Raw genomic sequence first — 22,930 nt, 5'->3', positions numbered from 1 at the left:
GCCCAGCTGGCATCAAAGGCTGCTTTGGTTTGGGAATCTGCTGACAGGGACTTGAACTGGCATCAGGACAAGCCTTTGTGAGCTTTTTGTGAAGGTTTTAAGCTGTTTTCCCTTAAGGCTTCCTCGTTTCATCAGACAGGGCTGATGTGCTGACTAACACCAACAAAGCAATGCTCTGGAGCTTTCCCCCAGCCTGGGCGTGTTTAATCAGCAATTCCACAGATGGCAGCTCCTGGGACTGGTGTCCACCCTTCACTCCTTTATCCCCAGAGACTGCTGCTCCTGGTTCTGCTCCTGAGCAAACATTCAGACAGTGTGTGGAATGAAGTGCTTGGCATTCCTCAGGCTATAAATATTGGGGCATTTTTCTCTTTCAGGCAGGAATCCCAGTGGTGCCCACACTTGCTGCTGCCTGGTCAGGATTTTGCTCTGTCCTCATCAGCTTCCCCTTTGCTCTGGCATTAAAAGAATGGAAACACCCCAAATGGATCATCTCTGTCCCTTGGGACTGTCACTTCTCACTGGCAGCTCTTGCTGTCAGACCCTTCAGAGGCACCAGCACTTTGCAGCACGTGTTAAAACACCCACCTGCCTCCCCTCACTGTTCTGGTGCTGGGGTCTCTGGGAGCCAGAGCCCACTACAGTGTGACCTCCATGGAGTGTGGCATCCATTAAATGTGTTCCTGCTCCTGCACTTCTTCCCTGTGTCCTCAATGTCCATGTGAATGTCCAGACCTGTTTTGCATCTCATCAACTTCTTGGCTTAGGAGATGTCCTCTGGCAGAATATCCCATGTTTTAATTGCTGATGTGAACATCCATTTCCTCCTGCCAGTTTTCAGAAACCCCAAATCCCGTTTCAGCTGTGTCTGCCACAGTCCTGTTTGCTGGAGGGCTGGTGCCTCTGTGATTGTTTGATTTTGCTTCTCTTCCTGCTCACCTCACCATGGTGCTGCTCTGGGGTGATGGGTGCAGGGACCCACTGTACCCTGGGGTGTCTGCAGTTCTGGGGTGTACCTGTACCACTCCCAAAGACATTCCAAGCTCCATCTTTCCATGACCCTTCCATCCTTTCCTTTCCCCCATCTCAGTCTCCTGGCAGCACCCAGAACACCCAAAGCTCCCCTGACTGTGCTGGACTCTGTTGCTTCTGCAGCTGTACAGGAAGAGCTTTTCCTATGCCCTGCATCTGCTGCCAGCTGTTTAGCATCAATATTTATATATATATATATATTTTAAATACAACTTCTTGTTTGTGCATTTTGTTTATAGGGGGAAAATTGCAAATAAAAGAGTACACGTCCAAACTTGCCACTATCCAGAACTTGAACGTCCCTCTCCTATCTCTGCTGGGCTATAAGGAATGGGAGATTTGGTGACTGGCTTCAGAGACCAGCTTTGGCTATTTAGAAAACATCCATTCAATAAATCATAAGGGGAGCAGCTGCCGTTCTCTGCTGAGCCAAGGCACATCAGATAAAATATTGCTCATTTATTTGGTTTGGTAGAAATAAAGTTGCTGTAGTGGAACATCATTACAGACTGTTCTTAATTCACCTCAGGGCTATTTCTAATAGCAGCACACAACTCTCCTGTGACAGCCTGAGTGAATGAGATGGGTGTTTTGATGTCAAGCTGAATGTAAGAAAGGTTTTAGGAATCAAAGCTTTGAGAGAGAAATAACTACTGTTTGTGCTGTGATATTGGAAGAGGTCCCTGTTTTATTATTAGCACTATAGCTATTGAAAGCCCTGACACTTGTTCCTGGGGGATTTGAAGCAATTCAAGCCGTGAAATACTGTTTCAGCTCAGCCTTTTACAAGTCACTGCGTGTCAGTGAAGGCGAAGGTGGCTTTGATCGCTGGTGGAGGCACCCAGGGCTGGCGTTAACTTAATAATATTAGTTTGATTCTCTCAGCTGTGTGGCAGCTGGGAGCCCTGCAACCACCCAGCCGTGGTGCACAGCAGATATCTGCTGCTGGCCAAGCAGGAGGGCTGGGGAGAGGCTGTCCAAAGCCTCTGAATTCAGACCTGATGCTTTGCACAAAGACAGTTGGTGTCATGCTCAGTAATGGGGCCGTGACATCTGTAGGGATGGTTCCTACTGGTCTGAAAAGATGCTGGAGGCTGTTACTTTAACAATTTTAAAAAAAAAAAAAGTCTTGAGAAGCCTTATCTTCTTGCATCAGGGCTTGGCAAACAAAAGTGAGAATCTTGTGGTTCTGAAATTGCCACTGTATTGCAGCGGGACAAACAGCCACTGCCATGGTGTTTGCTCTGCTGTGTCCCTAATGCCCACCCACCTGGGTGAGGCAGCAGGTGTTCCACCTTTGTTTGGTGTGGAATGCTGCAGAGAGGAGCCTTGGATCCTGCTGTGCCACAGGGTGTTGCTTTGCCCTTGCTTGTCTTACTTATTTTCTAAAAAATAGAGGCAACTGGTGGAAAACGTGTATTTGCTCCAGCTCCCAGAAAAACAGCTTGTGTTTCTGAGAGTGTTCCAGCTCACAGCACAGGAGCAGAGCTGGATTCCTGTGTGTGAGCTGTGTTTGGCTGCTAAACCCGTGCCCTTCACTGGCATGGAGGTGCAGTGCTGCCCTCGCTGTCGCTGACACTTGGTCAAGGCAGCAGCACCACCCCTGAGTCCTCTGGGCTTTCCTCCTGAGCATCTTCACCAGCGGCTCTGGAGGGCCCCGTGTCAGAGGCACGTGGGGAATTCTGAGTGAGTGACAGGATGCCCGTGGTTCCTGGGAAGGAATGGGCAACAGGAGGGAAGGATTTGCAGGGTGCTTGTGTTACCAGAGTTTCACATGCAGCATATTTCATGTGCAGATGCTCTCCTGCTGCCCATGGCCATGTTGAACACACGCCTCCTCTGACAGCCCAGCTAGACCCTGCTTACAATAACTTCTGCTGGAAGAGGAAAAACAACTGCATCCTGAAATAGCAAAGCTGAAGGAGCAGAGCTCTCCTGCCAGCTGGTGCCAATGACCTTGATTCTGTGTGTGGGGCCTACAAAGTGTCATAATTCAATAAGAATATTTATACTGAGCTGCATGGCACAAGCTCAAAGATTCCCAGCTCCCCATTTCCATCTGACTAATTTCACATGGCCAGTTGGGGAGTCAGTTTTTTTATTCAGACTCTCTGCTCCAAGTAAACCTCCAGAGTGCTCCTCTCCTGTACATAAAAGTTGCTCAGAATAGTAGTTATGGAGCTGTTTAGTTCAGCTGTATTTCCATGCTATCGGTGACTTTAACAGCAGGCCCCTGCAGACGGTGTCCCTTTGATGCTGGGTGCTGTATGGCACATTAAAAATCCTTAACTGGGTTCTAAAGCCTCACTGAAAACCCTACTGGGACTTTGATGTTGAGAAAATTCCACTCAAAGCGCCCAAATGCTGTGAAGCTCCCCAGCCTTATCTCTGAGGCAGGACAGAGAGTGGCTGCCTCGGGCAAGAAAATATCAGTGGCAGCAAAAACGTGTAGTGATTATTTACAGTCTGAGCATCTGCAGTCAGGAGAGGCTGTTGGAAATTACCAGGTTCCGGTGATGCTGTGAAAAATCCTGTTCTTCATTTTGAAGACAGTGTGGAGGGCTGCAAGCTGAGATTCAGTGTTTGGGTATCAGGGTGATCCAGCTGAAACATCTTGGCAGAGCACGTGGTGATTTCACAGGCAGATTCCTGTTGTAAGCACCTGTGCCCCCAAATGTTTACAAAGGTGATTTCTTGCTCAGTGATGGGATGCCAAAAGCAATTGTGGAAGCTTATTTAGGTTTTAATTAGTATTGCAGTGGGTTTTGAACCATGATACCTTCATTGCTACTGTGCAGGTGAGGGACACAAGGTTACACAGAATGGGGGGTGGCTGGGGCCTTTGGCATGGCTGTGCCAATGAGTGTGTCCCTTTGTGCACGTGAGGAGCTCTGCTGTGGAGCTTATTAATAGATGTCGTTAACAGATCAATCTGTGCTATCAAAGTTTTGCTTTTACTGTGTGAATGAAATCATCCTTGAGCCATGTTGTTTTTGTAACTTGGAATCATAGAACGGTTTGGGTTGAAAGGGACCTTCCAAAGTCATCTAGTCCAGCCCCTCTGCCATGGGCAGGGACATCTTCCACTACACCAGGGTGCTCCAACTGGACCTTGAGCACCTCCAGGGATGGGGCAGCCACAGCTTCTCTGGCCAAGATGTGGCAATGTCTCACCAACCTCATTGTAAAATATCTCCCTCCTTATCTCTGGTCTAAAAGTTTCCCTCTTTTAAGGAACAAGGTCTGTAATTTCCGTAAGAGGGAACTTTTAAGGAAAGGGTCTAAAAGTTCCCTCTTTTAAGGAACAGGATGCTAAAATGTCTGTTTCTATCACTCAGAATGTGTGTCTGTGATACTGTATTGTGAATTATCTGGCCCTGGCATGTGCCCCAAGCCCCTGGGTTGTGTCCATGCTCAGAGGTATTGCACTCCTTGCCATGTGTCAGGTCGATATCGAATAGCTCTTTTAGTGAAAGGGGAATGAAATGGTCTCTCTCTATTTTGTCTTTATTGCTTTTGGTGGACAGGAATCGATCTGCCCACACGGGGAATCGCTTTAAGGAGCTTCATCCGCTCCATGAACCTTCTGTGGAACCTTCCCAACCAGTGCATTTTCCCTTCCAGCTCCAAAACCCCAGCGTTCCACCAACACCTCCCTGCCACCCTGCACTGCCGCGTGCCCCCTTCCCTGGTCACCGGGGGTGGCCGGGGTCCCTGCTGGGGGTCTCTGCCGGGGGTCCCTGCCGAGGGTCGTTGCTGGTGTCCCTGCCGGGGGTCCCTGCCGGGATTCCCTGCCGGGGGTCGTTGCTGGTGTCCCTGCCGGGGTCCCTGCCAGGGGTCCCTGCTCAGGTCCCTGCCGGGGGTCCCTGCCGGGGTCCCTGCCGGGGGTCCCTGCTCAGGTCTCTGCCGGGGGTCCCTGCCGGGGGTCGTTGCTGGTGTCCCTGCCGGGGTCCCTGCCGGGGTCCCTGCCGGGGGTCCCTGCCGGGGGTCGTTGCTGGTGTCCCTGCCGGGGTCCCTGCCAGGGGTCCCTGCTCAGGTCCCTGCCGGGGTCCCTGCCGGGGTCCCTGCCGGGGGTCCCTGCTCAGGTCTCTGCCGGGGGTCCCTGCCGGGGGTCGTTGCTGGTGTCCCTGCCGGGGTCCCTGCCGGGCCCTGCCCCGCGGGGCCGCTCGCCGCCAGCAGGGGGCGGTACAGCCCAAGGGAGCCGCCCCGAGCTCCGGGGGCCGCGGGTTCGAGTCCCGCGGTTCCACCCCGCGCTGCGGGTCCGTGTCGCTCCCCCTGCTCCGGAGGGTGCTCCGCGGCCTCTCCCTGCTGCTCCTCTGCGCTACGTGGGTGTATTTCACTATAAACCCTCCAGGTTAGCTCTGGGCCCGTGCACCCCCTGCACCGTGCGGCTGCTCCTCGCTCCCGTCTCTGCTTCCCCTCTGCGGGAGCCGAGGTGCTCGCCCACCCTTTGCATTGGAATTTCTGTTCCGTGTAGGACACGGGGACCCAGGGAGGATGTGTGAGATATGTGGCATCTCCCCGGTGCGTAGGACACGGGATGGGTGCTCACAAATACCAGCACCAGCTACAGGTGTGAACTGGGACGCTGATCCCCGCGGGGTCGGAGGCAGGACAGCCGCCTACCTGTGTGGTGTGACCCTGTTCTTTGCCCTCCAGCCTGCTCGGGATTTTCATGCCTCTTTGTCCTTTAATGCCTTTTTGTCTCCTCCTTTCAGAATCACATCGGTTGTTTTGATGTTTCTGCCCCAAGACAGAATCGACACAGCATCACCAAACTGGTGGGAGGGAATAGCACCTGGGTGAGTTAGACCTCATCCGTGCTCGTCAGGCTAATTAACTCATCAGCAAGGTTTGTTTAACATGAACTCGCTCTCTGGTCTCGGCTGCAATTTCTTTAGAGCAGTCGGTGTCTTCCTGGATATAAGCATTTATTTCCATAACGCTGACTCCGAACCCTGCCTGCCTGCAGGGCTGTAATTTATCCCCCGAGGAGCATCTGGACAAAGCAGGGTACTAATTCTGCCACCTGTGCTGATGATGTGTCCAATGAGACCATGTCAAGTCTCTATTAAAAGCTGTGAATAAGACAGAAAGCCTGAAATCTTTGCTTCTAGAAGATGTATGAATGTAATATAAAGCTGCTGCTAATTCTTCCCAGGGATTAATGGAGACTATCAAGGACAATTTCACTCAATACTGCTTTTCTTTTTGTAAAGCAAGGCTTCCCCAAACCTCAGGCAAGACAGAAACATGACTTTGAGTCTGTGTCACTATCCTTCAGTCACACAGAATTAGCTGTCTTTATTTAAAAAGTCTTCACTGGCACCACAGTGCCAACACTTTCTGAGACAACAAAATGGACAGAAATCCATTTTCCAGCCTGAGAGGAAGGCAAAAAATAAATTGGAAGAATGAAGAGTGAGGAGGAATTGAGGCGTTCACACACTCGCAGTGTGAGTGATTGGAAGTGATGGGAAGAAAGCAGGAGAGGGATTCATTTGCTTAAAACATAGAACTGGAATTGACTTTGAGGTGCACATTGCACCACTGAAGAACTCAGGCTACCGTGGCTGTGCTGGGCAGCAGCAGGGAGGGAGGGAGGGGGAGATAAGAGATGTTGGTGTAGGTCAGCTACAGCAGAAACCAGGGATGGCTCTGGCCATGCACCCCAACCACAGGGCAGACAGCTGTGTGTGCCCTGTGGTCCATCACTGCCAGCTCCTGGCAGTCCTTCAGGAAGGTCACACCTCTTCTGCTCACCAAGTGTGCCTTGTGTGGGGCCAGCTGAGAAATGATACCCCAGGGAAACCTGGAATGGGCCAAACCTGAAAGTCCAGATGCAAAACACCCACCCAGAAAGGTGATCAGGGCAGCACTTTGGCTGCACTTTGGTCTTTGCAGTGACAGATATTGATAAAATATTGCAAAACCTGGTGAAGCCAGTGCCTGCCCAAAGCAGCTGGGAAGGGATTTGCAAGGCTGCCTGGGCTTCCCCGGGTTCCCTGTGAGCCCTCCAGCCTGTGCTGCTGTCAGTGCTGTGTTGGGGAGCTCTGGGCAGGGCTGAACACCCATCTGCAGAAGTGGCTCCATTTTTGCACTGCAAAGTATCCAGCGAGTGATGCTTTTCTGTGCATTTCTTTTCCATCTCACTGTGCTGCATCTGCCTGATGAAGTTTGTCACTTTTTGGGGGCTGATAACATTATGCTCCTTCTGCTTCTGCTGGCGTCTCAGAAGAAGAAAATTTCCTGTCTATAAAATTCCTGGAGACATCGATTTGTGCTTATCTCATGGCAGTGACTTTACTGGGCTTTGCTGTTTATGCTCAGCATTGCGGATGCTTCCAGAAATCAATGCTGCTGCTCTGCCTCCTCCTGCCAGGCAGCTCTGGGAGCTGCTGCCCCTACCTCTGTGTCCTTCTCCCTGTTTCCCCTGCCTAGGCTCTCTGTGGGGCCCTTGCCTGAGATGATGTTCCTGCTTCTCAAGTTGCCCGTGTAGGAAACTGCAGGGCTGAGTGATCAGACAGGGGTGCAGCTGGAGAGGAGGGTTCTGACGTCTGCCCACGCACGCCCTGCCACGGGCCCGGGCTTTGTGTGCCAAGCAGCAGCCCCGGGTCAGCCTGAGCTTGGCAAGGCTGCCTGTGCTGCAGGAGTGATGGGTATTAATTAAGCTGCTCTGCCCTCCTGGGCTGCTGACAATGGGAGCTGCTAAACCAGCTGTAAATCTGGCCCTGGGGATTGTGGGTTTCTGTCAATCCTGGGCTCAAGTCGAGTCCCAAAAGTTGAGGAGGGCTTGAGTCCTTCACTTCTTACTAAAGCCTTCCAGGTCCTTTCTAGGAGACTCTAGTTTATGCTTTGGCAAATCCTATTGCTTGAAATTAGTTTTGGAGCCTGGCTCTGGGAAGATTAATCCATCCCAAACCAACCAGAACACAGGTGACTCTATAGAGACAGTGCTGCACTAATGCCGTGTTTCTGGTGCTGAATTCAGCGTTTTATACTGCACTGGGGAGCTCAGAGACAGTTCCTTCCTTCCACTTCCCTGAGCAATTTCATTAACAGGAGTGGGAAAAAAAAATCTCCCCTGAACAAGCCAGCTCGCAGTGAGGCAGAAGAATCAGAGCAGTGAGTGCCACTTTTCCATGAGCCTGTTTTCCAGGCTCTGGACTGAGCTGCCCCTGGCCGAGGTGCCTGACCCCTCCCAGGGCAGATCTGCTATGTTGCCATATTCCCCAGTAAAATACTGGGTGGGGAAAACAATTCCTCACCTGAACTTCAGCTTTTCAGAGACCAGGCTGCAAGTCCACACCAGCTGCAGTCAGCACTTAAAACTTAATTTGTTCCCCCCTGCCCTTTCCCAGTTTCTGTTCCAGCACAGCAGTTTGCTGTGTCATTTTCCTCCCCCAAGTGCTTCCTCCTTCCCCTTGAGCTGCTGCCTTCTTGTTGGCATCAGGGAGTTACTCCCATCGACATCTGGGCTGAGCAGTTCATTAATGTTCACAGCATCCATTTGGAAGCAGTCATGGGCTCCTAGGAGGTGTCCCTGAGAGGGAAAAGGCTGAACATCTCTACAAAGCAGCTCCAGCACAGGCTGCAAGTCCTGCCACCAGATTTAGGCTGTTTACCTCAAGAGGGAGGGTTCAGTGTATGTATACTCTAAACAAAGAGTTACTATTTGCCCATTAAAGAATTTTAACATTCTGAGGTTACTCTTTTTGGTTTTAATTTTTATTTTTTGTTTGTCACATAGCAGTGAAAGAAAGTTGTGCTCCTGTAACCTGCAAACCTCTGAAATGTCTCAAAACCACCATCTGTCATTAAAATGTAGTGCAAAAATTCTGATTTTATTTAATCTTCAGCATTTCTCAGCATTTTAATTTGACCTGCATGGTGCAATTCTCCTAGTTTTCCCTAGGCTTCCATGGGTCTGAATATTAGAGAAAAAAATGAGTTAATTTAATAATATTTAATAAATTATTACATTTAATTACTTTAATATTACTCTTCTAAAGATGCTGTTGCTTTTTAACCTGCCTTCTTGCAGAACCACAAGCCTGGGGCAGTGCAGGATGCCGGAGGCTGCTCTGGAGCATTTCTTCTCTGTGGGTGTTGATCTTTCCTCGAGCCCTTCTGCTTTCCAGCAGTTGTGTTGAGACAATCTCTTCTACAATTTCTTGCAATGCTTTATTTTAATATATCTTCCCTTGTCACTGCAGGACTGAATCCAGCCTCCTGGTAAGTGATATCTAAATCACTGCTGCAAGGAGAGGATGAAATATGGGCGCATGAGAGGGGAGACAAGGGATGTGACTGAGGAGGAAAAAGTCACAGAGCAAGAAGAAATACAGACAGGGAGTGTAAAAAGGGCTGTGTTCCTCACAGCTGCTGTCAGGGCTGTGGCTCAGCTGTGGTGCAGGGTGTGTGCATGGACACGGATCCCCCGGAACAGCGAGAGGATCCGACGGGAGCTCCTGGCTCTGCTGAGCATCTGCACCTACACAGTGATTCAGGTGCTTATTGCACACACAGGGACACTCTGGAACCAGCTGGAAATCCACACTGGTTCCTGCTCAGCAGCTGGCTTTTGCCAGCAGGGATGTTCCTGCACACAGCTGGAGCAGGCTCATGGGCACTTCACTCTGGGTGTGCTCATGGTGGCTGCTCAGCCTGCTGCATTTGGATCTGTGAAAGGGGACAAGAAAGGAGCAGAATGCATAGGCTGCCTGTTAAGGCCATCCAGTTCATGCCCTGGTTTTGGGACTAGGCTGTCACCAGCACATCAAATGCAGTGCTGGTTGAGTGTTAAATAAAACAAGTTTCTGTGACAAGCAAAAGTTTGCTCCATTGAGCCTGAGCCCAGGGCAACACATGCTGAGGGACTTGGTGCAAGCACTTTGCTGCTACTGCAAGAACACACCTTGTGGAGTATTGAAGAGAATCCTGAGTATATTTTTCTGCCTTCTGTATTCCCAGGGGACAAGTAGCCTTAAACACACTGTCGTGGTAGCAGCTTTCTCCTAACTCCAACCTGAACGTATCAGCTTTGTTTGTTCCTGTGCCAACCTTGTCCCTGAGCCCAGGCACCTCTCCTCTCTCTCCTCTCCTCCTCTCCCATGTTTGTGGAGAGTGATTGTATCTCTGCTGCTCCCTGTTCCGTGAGGCTGGGCACACCAGCCCCTCTCCAGCTCCCCAGCTCTCAGCAGCCCTTTGCTGCCCAGTTTCCCCCACGTCCATCCCAGCTGAACGCAGGTGACCAGACCCAAACGAAGTGCCCAGATAAGATCTTCTCGGGGCCCTGCACAATGGAAACTTCTGCTAAGCCCAGCCAAGGTATCTGCTGAGGGGTGAGAGCCTCACTCCTGCAGGATGAGACTTTCCCTTGAAATCCATGTTGCTGCTACTGGTGTTCATCTCCTGTAAGTGTTGCTTATTCAAAACTGTGTTAATTGCTGGCTTTGTGCATTTCAATACAACTTCATTTTTCACATGGCATGTTACAGACCTTTCTGAAATCAATCTAAGTGCCCACCTCTATCAGATCGCTACAACTCTCAGCATTGCTTTTTGTCAAGAAAATATTTTCCTAGGACACCATTTGAAACAGGAATGAGTCTTTAAAATCTCACATCTCCTCAGGGATGGGCAAAAGTAGATATTTTCCTACTCTAAGTCTCCTGGAACCCAAGTTCCTGTGCTCTGTGTGCTGCCTCCTTGCACAGGCAGCCCCATCAGCCTTCTGCCAGGACGCTTCAGTAACTCTCACTATTTCCTAAAAATGCTGTTTTCCTCAAAGCACAGGGATCCCCACTGGAGCCACCGTTGCAGGGCATCCTGTTTCAGATAGATTGGGGGTGGAGGGAAAAGCAGCATCTGAGTGATGTGGAGGCCACAGGGGTCAAGTCAGCAGTGACACTGCCTTGTATAAATCAAGAGAGGTGGCAGCTGGGTGTTGCTTGCAAGGAGCAGCAGCAAAGGGATGGCTGCTCATGGGCCAGGGAGGCTGAGTGGAAAAGGCGTGTCTGCTTGGCTGCAGATTTTATATAAGGGCACTTCTTTCATCTCAGCTGTGGGGGAAAAAGGGACATCACAGAGTCTTGAGGAGTCCAGAGGAGCCTGAGAGGAGCAAAGAGCCCATCCCAGCTGGCTGCAGCTGAGTCAGGTAACATCCTCTGTGTGCTGGCAGGGTGGTGGCAGGGTCCTCACTCTGGGAGTGCTTGACTGCTTTGGTTGGAGATTGTGCTGGGCAATAAGCTTCTGATCACCCCCCTATGCCTGCTATGTCATAATTAAATTTATGTTACTAATTATTAAGTTATATCATCTAGATGGCTTATTTTAATCACTTGTGCTTTAGTTTTGTGCTTTTGAAAAGTAGAAGGGACACAGATAATCCTCAGATGCTTCCCTTGGCAAAGCCCCTCACCAAAACACCTGTAAGTGTATCACAGGGATACAGAAATAGCTTAAACATGAAGTTTGGCTTCTTTTGTGCGAACATTTTGGGCCAGTCACAAGGGATGAGGAAAGGGCTTTTAATAAGCCACACGTGGAGCCTGTCCATGTGTGTGGACATGAAGAAGGTCCTGTTGCTCTGGGCTTGAACAGAGTCTCCTTTGATCTGGATAAAGAGTAAAGGAGGGATTCCTTTCTTGACTTCTTTCCTCATAAAGACACTGAGGTCACTTCTGAGAGTTTTTTTCCCTCACTGTCCCCTCTGATGTCTCCCTTGCCAGCAGGGGAATCTTCTGGAGATGATGGTTTTGAAGCTGTTTGGAATCATCTTTTTCTGTGGCCTCCTCTCGCCCTCGCAGGAGGTCTTGTCTGGCCTGTCCTGTGCTGTCAGCCCGCAGGCGATGCAGAATGGTAACTACAAAAAACACCTCAAAGCTGTGTTTGCTTTGAAAGCTCTCTGGGACTCTGATGGGGAGTAAAACTGCCTGAGTTTTACTCCCCGTCATCTTTATTTCATAATTCCTCAGGGCTGCAGACTTTGCTCAGAGCCCCTGAGAGCCATCACCAGATTCATGGGTCAGGGAAATCTCTGCTCCAGAACTGGGGCATGTTTCAGCTCCAAGCAGCCACACAGAATTTCAGAGCTAGATCTGGGTTATTTCCTCTGTTTTTCTCAGTTTCTCATTTCCATATTGGAGCAGCTGATATTTGACAAACAGCTGCTGTGAAGTAGCAGACATAATAATATTTGCAATGTTGAGGCTTGTTTCAAGTAGTTTCTGCTAAAAAACTCCAAAAGCCAAAAGCAAAATAAACAGGCAAAAATCAACAAATAAAAACCCCTTTGACAAAGGGGAAATGAGTTGTGAGTGGAAGCCCAGCCTCTGAGTGGGGTCACTGGTGGCAGTGCACAACCAGGCTGTGATGTTTGAATTGGAGTCTGGGATGCTTTCCGCTGTTGCCCCTCCTGTTTACTTCACCAAGGGCAGCTTTGTTTTATTGCACCAAAGTTGTAAAATACCATCCCTGTGTTATTTGACTGCATGGAGACAGTTGATGTCTCCATGAGGGGTTTTGGGGAGCGGGGGGACTTTGCTGTGCCGGGATGGATCTGCCTGAGTGGGGAGAGGTCAGTGCTGCCCATGCTGGTCCTCACACACAGCTGTTTTCCAGTTCTCTCAGATGCCATCATTCATAATGGGCTCATCCACCAGCACCTGCAGGGTCTTGTTGTTCCAAATATCATGGGTGAAGGGAGTCAGCTGAACTCTCCCACCAGCATCACAGAGTAAGTGCTTCACTGTGAGTGCACCTTCAGCATCAGTTCTGAGCAAGACGAGCTGAGCTGCCCCTGGCATGGCTGGCCTGGGCTGTTGTCCTTGTTTTATTGTGGTACTGAAATTCTGACCCCACAATGTTGTCTGTGGGGTCGCAGTGTGGGTGGCAAGGGACACTGCAGGTTGTGGGTGCAGACTGACAGCTCTGCTGTGCTGTTAATGCCTGGCAGCACTGAGAGAGGGAAAAGGGACAGCAGGCAGCTCCCACCCCAGTCTGGTTCTAGGCTGCCTTCTTGTAGTCAGCTGTCTCTTATCCTTGTACCTCCAGCTGGAGCTCGCTGGGGTGCTGGGGGTGCCGTGGGTGCTCCCTGGGTGCAGCTGCTCCTGCTGGAAGGTGTTTTGAATCCGTGCCAGCCTTTGCTGTTGTTCACAGCCTGCACCTCATCAAGGTCCGGGTGCCCCGGCTGTCGGTGGTGCTGCTGCCAGGGATCGGGGTCCAGCTGACCATCGGGGCAAAGCTGCAGCTCAGAGGCAACTGGTGAGTGGGGGATTCGGGATGGGTGTTGAGGGAAACCCCTACCCTGACATATTTGACATCTCTTAAGGATTTTGAAGTGTTTCTTATCTATAATAAAATCACAGAGCAAAACAGACACTAAAAGATGTCCTGTGGCGTTGGTAATAGTCTGCAGGACATGGAGAAGTCTGTTTCTCCTGGCTTTGGTGAGTTTCTGTGTGTAGAGGCTGAGAGATGGAATAATCTCATTTGCTTTTTTGCAGCTTGGTTGGCCTGCTTTCAGAACTCATTGATATCTTAGTGGAGGTGAACATTACTGCAAACATTAAATGCACGAATTTTGAATCTGGCACATTCCAGGTTGTCACTGAAGACTGCCTCTGCATTCTTGGGGCCATAAAGATCAAGGTCCTTTCTGGGTAAGTGCCCCTGGATTTATGTTTTCATTATGTGCAATCCTCTCCTCTTTATTGATATGGACAGTCTGCCAGGACACAGACAGTGCTCAGTGATACAGAGCCAGGCCTTGGGGATGGAATTTCTTCCCTATTGCCAATGCCAACTACATCAGTGGAATGAGGGTTAATTTGCCCTGTTTGCCTGTGGAGATTTTAAGGTCTGAAGCATGAGGTTTGGTACCTTTCCCAACACACTTTCTCTGGATTTAGCTAGAGAATTGATCTCCAATGAGTAGGAGTAATAGGGCTGGGAGAATTCCAGGAAAACAGGACCATTACTTTCCCTGGTTTTGTACTCTGCCTTTGGCTGCTGTCCCAGGAGAATGCCTGGCATGTGGAGTTTCCCTCTGACTGCTGTGGTTGTGTGTAATTCCATGCAAATGTCTCATCTCTTGCTCAGTCTTATTAAATTCTTGACAGCAAGGATTTGCTGACTTCATGTATTGATGAAAGCAGCAGTAAATTGATAATGGGAAATATTTTCTTCTATTGCTTTTGAATTACTCACTTTTCAGGTTCATCAGAATTCTCCTAATTAATTTTTGCATTATGCATTGTATTTCAATCAGTGCAGCAGCTGCTTTGAAAAATGCAGTGTGAGTGAACAAAGCAACACGACTCACCTGCTCTGGAGGTCATGGTTAATTTTTAGCAGGATTAAAGTGATGGTTTGCAGGAAGTGAACTCCTAGAGGGGCAAGGGAAGTGTAGATATACACAAATTACTTCATGGCAGCTCTTCAGATCCATTTGTAGGCAGAATTTAGGCATAAATAACAGGTGCTCCATGAATTCCTGCTGTCTGTGTCTTGCCAACTCAACAGTCCAGAAATATATTGATTATCAGACAAAATTGCCTCTGTGCTGCTGCAGGCATCACAGGTCCTGAGTGAGTTGTTCAGCAGCAGTGTTGAAATGTCACACAGCAGATTTCTCCTCTTGTTATTCCAGATGCAAATTGTTTGTTCCCAGTAACTAACATGAAGATATTTCCTAACAGCTCCCTCTTCCCTTAACTACAGCACTGATTTAAATACCTGAGGGAGATACCAAGCACAAGGTTAGAGTGTGAGAGGCTCACTCCTTTCATGCAGTGAAAGCTCCCTGAGAGCTGAAGGAATATTTTCTTCAGAGAAGGGGTTGTCAAGCATTGGAACAGGCTGCTCAGGGAAGCAGTAGAGACACCACCCCTGGAAATGCTTAAAAAAATGTGGCTATGGCACTTGAGGATGTGGTTTAGTGGGGAACATGGTGGTGGTGCAGAGCTGATGGTTGGACTTGATAATTTTAGATATCTTTTCCAACCTTAGTGAGTCTGTGATTCTCAGCAATGAGTCCAATTCTCCCCTCAGTGGCTCTTTTTTATCTCCCGCCCCTGCTCTGGTGAGCATCAGCTGCAGCATTGGCCCTGAAGGGATGACCGAGGGCATAGGAGAATGTAAAATGAAGGCTGGAGATCTTTTTGTCTCCTGTCCTGGAGCTTTGTTTGTGCTGATTTGGAGTTTTTTCCCTTTCTTTTCCAGCTTACTCACCCTGTCAGTGAATGAGCTGGTGCTTCGCCAGCTGACAGCGACTCTGCCCGCTTTGGTACGGCTGAGGATTGTCCTCTTTTCACAGCTGAAACACAGAAACACTGGGAAAAACTGTGTTATCTTACACAGCAAGATCCACTGTCTGTCTGTGCTGCTCTCCCATGTCACTGCCATGGGGCTGGGGTGTCCACAGAGCTGCTGCCTGGAGGGGGATGCCTCAGATGTTCCCCAGAACAAAACATTCCCCTTCAACTCCAGGGATGTTCCACTGCCCCAAGTCTTTTTCTGCATCCCAGCTGTGTCTATTGCCATGCAACTTTTTCCCTGATGGGGAAAGGAGGGACTCTGGGCAGGCTGTGGGTGATGGCGTGAGGGGGTTTGAGCAGTCCCATTTCTGCTTGGTGTTGCAGCTCTGTCCCGTGGTCGATATCGTGATGAACCTTGTGAACATCCATCTCCTGAGCACTCTCAATGGTGCGTTGCTTGTGGAGGGTGAGGCACTGCTTCCCTGTGCTTCCCACAGCGGGAACAAGAACTTTATCCCACATCAAGCCCCTCAGTGCATCAACAGAAGTCCAGCACTTCTGCAGGGCTGTTGTTGAGCCTGGAATTCAAACACCAGCATTCCAATGAACTTCTCCCACCTAGGCCCTCCTTATTCCATTTTTACCCATCACCTTTGGATTTTTCTTATTGTCTTGGATGCTCTTTTGGTGCTATATCCTAAAGGCAGATCCTACCAAGCTCAATTTGGGGATGTTCTGGCCTTTTGGAGTAGCAGCAAGCACCCCTCAGCCCTGAATGCTTGGACCTGTTTGTGGGTGTGGGGGCTGGTGGTCCCTGGGGTCAGGGGAGGCTGTGCTGCTGCTGATTCCTGGTGCTTAAGGATCCTTTTCCTGTGTGCAGCGGTGATCCCAGTCGGCACAGCAGGAACCATCCACTACCAGCTGGCCAGCATCCCCTACACCTCTGGCAAGTTCCTTGGGCTGGATTTAGATGTAAGTTAATGCTGGGCAGCAGGAGCCTGGGAGTGTGGCTGTGTGCTGCCTTTCAGTGTGCTCACCTCATCCCATGGGAGCTGTAGAATCCCACGAGGAGCTGGACTGATGATTTGTCCTGGAAATGCAGCTCCTAAGTGCTTAGATCTTTATCCAAATCACCACTAAGCAATTGTGTGTGCTTTTATTCTTGCACTCTCTATGCCAACCTACCCCGAGTGTGCCTGAGGCTGTGTCTGTAGCTGCTGGGATGAGCAGTTCTCCTTCTCATGGGATGAGCAGTTTTCCTCATCTCCCTTTTCCTGCAGATGTGATGTTGGTGCTTTTTGCTTTTGCTGTTCAGTCTCTGCAATGGGTGAATGCTAAACCAGGCTAATAGATGTATTTTTTATTTCTGTCCCACTATGGGAAAAAAATTAACAGCAAAAAGCAAACTGCTTGCTAACAGGAGAGCTTAAAAAGGCCAGCAGCTGGAGAGAAACTAGTGGGACATAAGCACTAAAGAGGAGCAGGGGCTGATAGCAGGTGCTGCCGCCTGTGAAACCCATGCTGCTGCACTGGCTTTGGTGCAATGACTTCGCTGGGAGGAGCCTTTGCCCCCAGGCCCCCTGGATGGTCAGAATCAGCCTCCTTGGCAAAAAGCTGGTGTCAGTGTGGGTGTCTGTGGAGCTGGGGGAGGTCTGGGATCACCGGACAGCACTGTCACCCCTCGGTGCTTGGAGTGAGACCTGAGGGATGAAGTGAAGCAGTGATCTGTGATTTGGAGAGAGTGTGTTATTAGCTAATAGCCTTTATCAGCTCCTGCCATCTATGAATCAGAGGGAGCTGCTTTCCAGAAGCTCCGAGGAGAGGAGGGAGGGATGCTCAGCTGGCACCCCCGCACTCCTGTGAGATCTCAACATGCCTCGAGCCTTTGAGGGCTGCTATCTGTGTCACCTCTCGTTGCAGGGCGTGGTGAAGCAGGTGGGAGGCAGCACCATCCCCCACGACTCGTCCCCCTCTGCTCTGCCTCCTCTGATGGACCGGCACCTGCTCTTGGTGATGCGGCAGAGCTTCCTCAATGCAGTCCTGTCCCTCCTGCTGCAGCCGCCGCCGCAGACCTTCCCCTGCACGCCGGACATCGTGAGTGCAGCAGGGCCCGTGTTTCCTGCCCGAGTGACAAGGGACAGGCATCAGCCTGGCCTCGGGTCTGCTCCGGGAGGCTCTTTGTGCCTGTCCCTGGGTGTGTGCACGGTGCGTGTGCCAGAGGCTCGACCCCAGCGCTGCCTCCCTGCTGCCCTTCTCAGAGCTGTAATAGCACCTGCACTGCCCAGCTGTGCTCTAGGGACACCCCTGGGGACACCAGCTGAGAGCAGCTGTGTGCTGGTCATGCCATGGACTCCTGCAGGCTGCGAGCCTTTCAGGGAGTCTGCAAAGCGCCGTGGAGAAAAGACATCGCACGTCTGCAGTGCCATTCCCGGGCTGTTTGCACTCCCCGTGCCTCTGATCTCGACTTCCAATGGGAAATGTGAGGGGTCCACACACTGGCACGTGTTGAAAGCCTCTGGGGGATGTCACCTTCCACGTTTGGGTGCTGTCACCTTAACAACTACCAGGAGTCACCCAGACTGCTGGGGAACATTGCAGAGAGTGGAGGGCTCAGGGTGCCCTGTGATGGGGCAGCCCTGGCAGGATGGGTGTTGTTGGAATCAGCTGCAGGGCTCATGGGGGCTGCTGGTGCTTCTGTTCCCACAGTTCTCTGGTGCCAGCCGCCTGCGTGAAGCCGTGTGGACCATTGCTCCTGCTGGGGTGAGGAACTTGTTCTGGCACAAGGGTTTGTGTAAAGTTCTCCAGGATACACCTGGATTTGCCATCATGTCTCTGCCAAAGGTCCCCAGTTTTCTGCTCCCCTCCTCTTGCACCAGCAAGAGAGCCTGTCTTGCTGCCCGGCCAGCTGATGGGAGTGGGAGAAGGGACTAGGGGTTTGCACAGCCCTGCCCAGTACCTGTTCTCCTGTGTGCCATTGTCTGTTCCAGCCTTCTCCTGCTCCCTGAACACAGAAAAACCTTCTTTCAGCCTGTAGCCATTGACATAGAAAGCTGATAAATATTTCCTGTTTCCTTGTCTGGTATATCCCATTTCTTGGGCACCCTCTGACACCCACAGCCCCCTCTGTGTCCACCTTGCCTTCCTCATCCCTTCTGCCCTCAGCATGGAGAGCTGATCTGTGCTGCCAGACCTATTTGCTCTGTAAATTTGGCTTGTCCAGGGTGTGTGTGACCTTGGGGAGACCCTATGGAGCTATGGGGCTGTGAGAGTCTGCCCGAGGACTTCCAGTCCCCTGCCTGGCTGGTGCGTGGAGTGCCAGCAGCCACCTCCATGCATCCCCAATTCCCACAGTGCTCTGCCTGCAGTGGGACCAGTCCTCTGAGCATCAAACTGGTGTTGAGAGGAAACCCACTCATCCTCCTGGAAGAAAACAAAGCCAGTGTCAAGCTTTCGGTCCTGATTCAGCTGTTCAGTAACCGCTTAGACGGATCCATCCTCAACTTCCTGCTGCTGAAGGCTGTAAGTGTGGCTGGAGCTGCCCCAGGGGTGCAGTGCAGTGGGTGGGTGGTGGCTGGCATGGGGATGTTGCTGTGTGCTGAGCTCTCCCTCTCTGCTTGCAGGACCTGGCTCTGAATGTCCGTGTGTCCATTGTTGGGGGCAGGCTGGTGCTGCAGCTGGCCTTGGGCAGGTGAGCTGTTCCCTCATCCAGGTGGGGACATTCTCTGTGCTGCAGTGTGAGCTCTGGGGCTCCTGACTTGAAATGTTTTCTGTGTCTGTAAACCAGACATTTCATCTGAATGTGAGAATTTCATACCTGACTGATGGCATAAGGTAAATGGGGTAGTTCAGGAAGGATTGCAGCAGTTGGAAAGTTTTAAGAGGCTGGAGAAAAAGTGTGTCAGTTTTATAACAAGGAGGAATGAGGTAACCTGAATAATTGTAAGACTGTCAGCTTGACTTTGATCCTGGGCAGTGGTTCGAAATCCCTGATATTGGACATGAATGATAAAGCAGTAAAGGAAAGTGCTGTCATTAATGCCAGTCAAGGTATGATTAAAGATTGGAGAGCATTCCTTATAGCGGGAGGTTTGAGGATTTGGGGCCATTTAGCTTGTCAAAGAGCTGGATTTAGAAGCAAAATTGGCATAGCTTGTATGCAGCGATATAGGGAATAGAAATGCGTCAAAAGGCTTTTAATTCAATAGACAAGGGTATGACAAGATTCAATAGAAGTAGAAAAGAGAAATTGAAAGTGGAAATAAAGCATCCATTTTAGGTATGGATAGTCGTGTGATTACAGTGATAGATGAGGAGCTGTAGCAAATTCACCAGACTGTGTGCTTTTACATAGAATCACAGAGTGGTTTGGGTTGGAAGGGATCTTAAAGATCATCCATTTCCAGCTCCCCCTCCCACAGGGTTCCAGAAGCTCTGCTCTCAGTTGGCCAGGAGCTGTCTCCTTCCTGAAAGTGAAGGGAGGGAGAGGGAAGGCGCAGCCAGGAGCTGTGTGTGCCCTCCTGCAGTGCTGCATCATTGACAAGCAAATTTAAATTAGGTTAAGCTTTTATTTTCCTATTTTCTTTTCTCTCTTGCAAGTGCCAGCCCCTGTTTTTCATGTCACAGTGCAGGTGTCCCTTTGTGGGTCTCTCTGCCCAGGGGCTGAGTGTGCTTGGAGGTGGCTGGGCTCTGTCTGTGAGCTCTGGCTGGTGCCTTGTGTCTGACCTGCTGTTTGCTCTCCTTTCCCTGCAGCACTTCCCTCTCCTTGGAGTCTTCCGATGTTGGCATCAGTAATGTAAGTCTCTAACACTAGTCTGGGCTTTACTGGGCAGGGAGGGCAGCCAGGCATGATGCCCTGTGGCTTCTGGGGAGGGAGGGAGGCAGGCAGTGACTGTGGGATGCTGTGATGGATTACCCCTGCTGATGGTCAGAGCTGTTAGCTGCTCTGTGGTGGAGGTTGTAGCAATTCCTTTGTTGCTGGGGTTTCTTTTTCCCATCTGCCTTTTCTAATAAAGAAATGTAAAGCTGAAATCTGTTTGTTTGTTCACCTCTGCTTGGGCAAAGCTCGCATTGAGCTGCAGCAGAAGCATCACGAGGCAGAAGTTTTTCTAAAGGAAGGACTGAATACAAATTGAAGAAGAAAAGTAGATTCACTTTAAAGAGCAGAGGGACTGCTCTTTTGCTGTGTCAGTGGACAGTGGTTTGCAGTCCCAAGGGTCCTGCTTGCTGCTGGCACGGGCCAGGCAGTGCTGCTCACATGGTTGTTCCTTCTTTGATTCAGATCTCCCCCCTGAAGTCCCACTGCATCAGCTTGCTTGTGGAAACATTCCTGCCTGTGATCAATGGTAAGGTGACCTGGCTGTAATGCTGGGAGCACTTTGAGTTCTGGGCAAGGAGGGAAGAGGGGGTCGTGTGTGTGTGTGTATGTGTGTGTGTGTTGGAAGATGTAAAAGGAGTGCTGGAGCCATTAAAACCCCAAAATACCAATTTTGAGGATGTAGTTAAAAGTCCAACCTTATATTTGCACCATCCCACCTCAGCATCAGTTCTGGCAACAGCCAGTGATGGAGAACCTAAGGAAAGCCAAGCACACAGTGATGGCCCCGAGAAGCTCTGCTCCCTGTGCCCTCCCTGGAGCAGCTCTGTGGTGGGGTGGGCTGGCTCAGCATGTGAGGACCTGTCTGTGCCCTGCAGGTGCCCTGAGCATCGGGATCCCCCTGCCAAAGGTGCTGCGCATTCCCTTGGTGAATGTGGATTTCCAGATAAAAGCGGTGAGTGCTCAGATGAGCTGCTCCCTCCTGTAAGGCTCCAGGGCTGTTCACAGGACCCTGCCAGTGCTGCCTGGGTGTGCAAGAGCTGTAGAATTCAATCCCTGAAAGACTGAAAGGGCTGCTCTGCCTGACCTCCCTCAGGTCAGGGAATGCTCCTGAGGATGTGAAGCCCACACAAGGTGTGGCCCCAGCTGCATCATGAGCAGTGCTCAGGCACTGGGGCAAGTCCCAGTTCCCTGTCCAGGCCCTCTTTTGTTTCTGAGGAACTCAGTGGGAGCTGCTCTGACGTGGATCCAGGCATTCAGACAAGCCCTCTCCAGTGGCACCATTCAAAGAGTCTTGGATTGCCCCAAGTTCCAGCCCTGTTCACCCTGGAGGTGTCCTGGAGTAGCTGGGAGATTCCCCAACACCCCCAAAGAGTTCTGTGCCCTCCTTATTGCAAACTGGACACGAGGACTTTTGCAGGAGGGTTCTGTCTTTGCTCTGTGCTGTGAACCAACATCCCTTGATGGAAGATAATGTGTTTGTGTTTCTCCCTGCTTTCCTCCAGGGCATGATGGTGTTTCTGGTGTGAGCTGCAGAGCCTGAGGCACGGAGAGGACTGTGGGGACAGAGAGAGGAAGAGAGCAGTGAGCATGGAATGCCAGGACCATCATTATCTGCTTTTCTTTACTGAACTTGATTCAATATTCTTGATCATATTTAAGACACTTTAAAGTGAATTGGCTTGTGTGAGTACAGTTTGACACCTGTGTAAGCCTAACCTGACTGGCAGCTCTGTGTACAAATATTTATTTAGAGAAGTTGGTGTGATTTGGGGGTCACAGTCACAGCAGTTGAATGTGGTGCTGCAGTGGAATTGGGAAATTTGTTCTGAGGTAAAACTTTTCCTGATAGAATGAAAAAGTGCATTTGCATGTGGCTTCTGAAGTGAATCTCCCCATCCTTGTCTAGGAGGGTGTGAAGCACTGAGAGAGAGCTCAGAATACATCTCATGTAACTCTTTTAATAAATGTTCTTTTTTAGTGCTTGGAATGAGGTTCTGGTTTCTGATGCTTCTGGGGGCGAGCTTCTGTCCTGCCTCCACTCTGGGATCTTGTTATTTTGTGACAGTCAATATGTGGAGTTTGGCTTTGAAAAGTCTTCCCACTTGAACTTCCTGAGAAAAAAATTGAACTTTCAGTGGCTCCTCCTGGCTTGATAACCTGCTGACCAAATGCTAATCCACAAGCAGAAATCAAAATTAAATCGAATTTCCAAAGGTCATGAAGCATTTCCTAATAGAATCTGAAGGGAAAATTCCTTACCAGAGGACTGAGAGGTCTGAGCCCTGGAGAACACCCATGTCTGCTCAGGCTCACATCACAGCCTGCTGCTCTCTGCATGTCACAGTGACAAGAATCCCAGCGTTTTGGATTTTAAAAAGTCCAAATTATTCTGTGTTTAAAAAAAATACAAATCTTGGGTTTTAAATGGCCTCTCCAACACCAGTTTTTCCCAGCACTGGATGTAATTATGAGTGTGTTACCTACTCCTTGTGTCCCCAGAGGCTGTGGCAGTCTGGCACTGAGCAGGTGAGGGATGGGGCAGTATTCCACTCTGCATTTCTGTCTGAAGGTGGGAACAGCTCAGCATCTGTGGGGCCAAACCTGTGGCTGCTGCATGAGCTCCCAGCATCGCTGTGAGATGCTGCAGAGGAATCACAACAGAGGAGCTGCTGGACCCTCTGGGGGTCCCTCTTTGTGTGAACTGGCCACTGCTCTCCTGAGCTGTGCCAAACACAAACCTGGTGGCACACACACTCACCACATGGGCTGGCCTGGCTGGTGGCCAGCAGAAAGGCTTTGGGTGGCTTGAATTCCATGCTGA

General features: G+C 50.4%; 1 protein-coding gene across 2 annotated transcripts; it reads left to right on the top strand.

Moving 5' to 3' along the window:
- The first annotated feature begins 5,219 nt into the window (after positions 1-5,219).
- On the top strand, positions 5,220-22,096 carry LOC110469019 (BPI fold-containing family B member 4). 2 transcript variants are annotated; one of them, XM_085558137.1, is made up of 16 exons: positions 5,221-11,191; positions 11,766-11,895; positions 12,658-12,772; positions 13,195-13,299; positions 13,542-13,697; positions 15,259-15,322; positions 15,678-15,741; positions 16,174-16,265; positions 17,214-17,387; positions 18,000-18,053; positions 18,645-18,812; positions 18,914-18,981; positions 20,043-20,085; positions 20,572-20,635; positions 20,985-21,061; positions 21,612-22,096. In XM_085558137.1, the coding sequence occupies exons 2-16, from the start codon at positions 11,784-11,786 to the stop codon at positions 21,633-21,635; spliced, it is 1,380 nt and encodes a 459-aa protein (XP_085414263.1). In that variant the 5' UTR covers positions 5,221-11,191; positions 11,766-11,783; the 3' UTR covers positions 21,636-22,096. The 2 variants fall into 2 exon arrangements, with proteins under 2 accessions (XP_085414262.1, XP_085414263.1); XM_085558136.1 differs by having other exon boundaries at positions 5,220-12,772.
- The last annotated feature ends 834 nt before the right edge of the window (positions 22,097-22,930 follow it).

This window comes from Lonchura striata, chromosome 20, assembly GCF_050655825.1.
Source record: "Lonchura striata isolate lonStrDom1 chromosome 20, ASM5065582v1, whole genome shotgun sequence".
Taxonomy (NCBI): domain Eukaryota; kingdom Metazoa; phylum Chordata; class Aves; order Passeriformes; family Estrildidae; genus Lonchura; species Lonchura striata.
The sequence above is the reverse complement of the archived record's forward strand: the minus strand, read 5'-3'. Positions and strand labels throughout refer to the sequence as shown.

Bases quoted from the DNA above. Each gene is read 5' to 3' on its own strand.
- LOC110469019 (XM_085558136.1), top strand. From the start codon at position 12,528: ATGGAGACAGTTGATGTCTCCATGAGGGGTTTTGGGGAGCGGGGGGAC. The intron at 12,773-13,194 runs GTAAGTGCTTCA...TGTTGTTCACAG, and splicing joins TCTCCCACCAGCATCACAGA to CCTGCACCTCATCAAGGTCC. The intron at 18,813-18,913 runs GTAAGTGTGGCT...CTCTGCTTGCAG, and splicing joins ACTTCCTGCTGCTGAAGGCT to GACCTGGCTCTGAATGTCCG.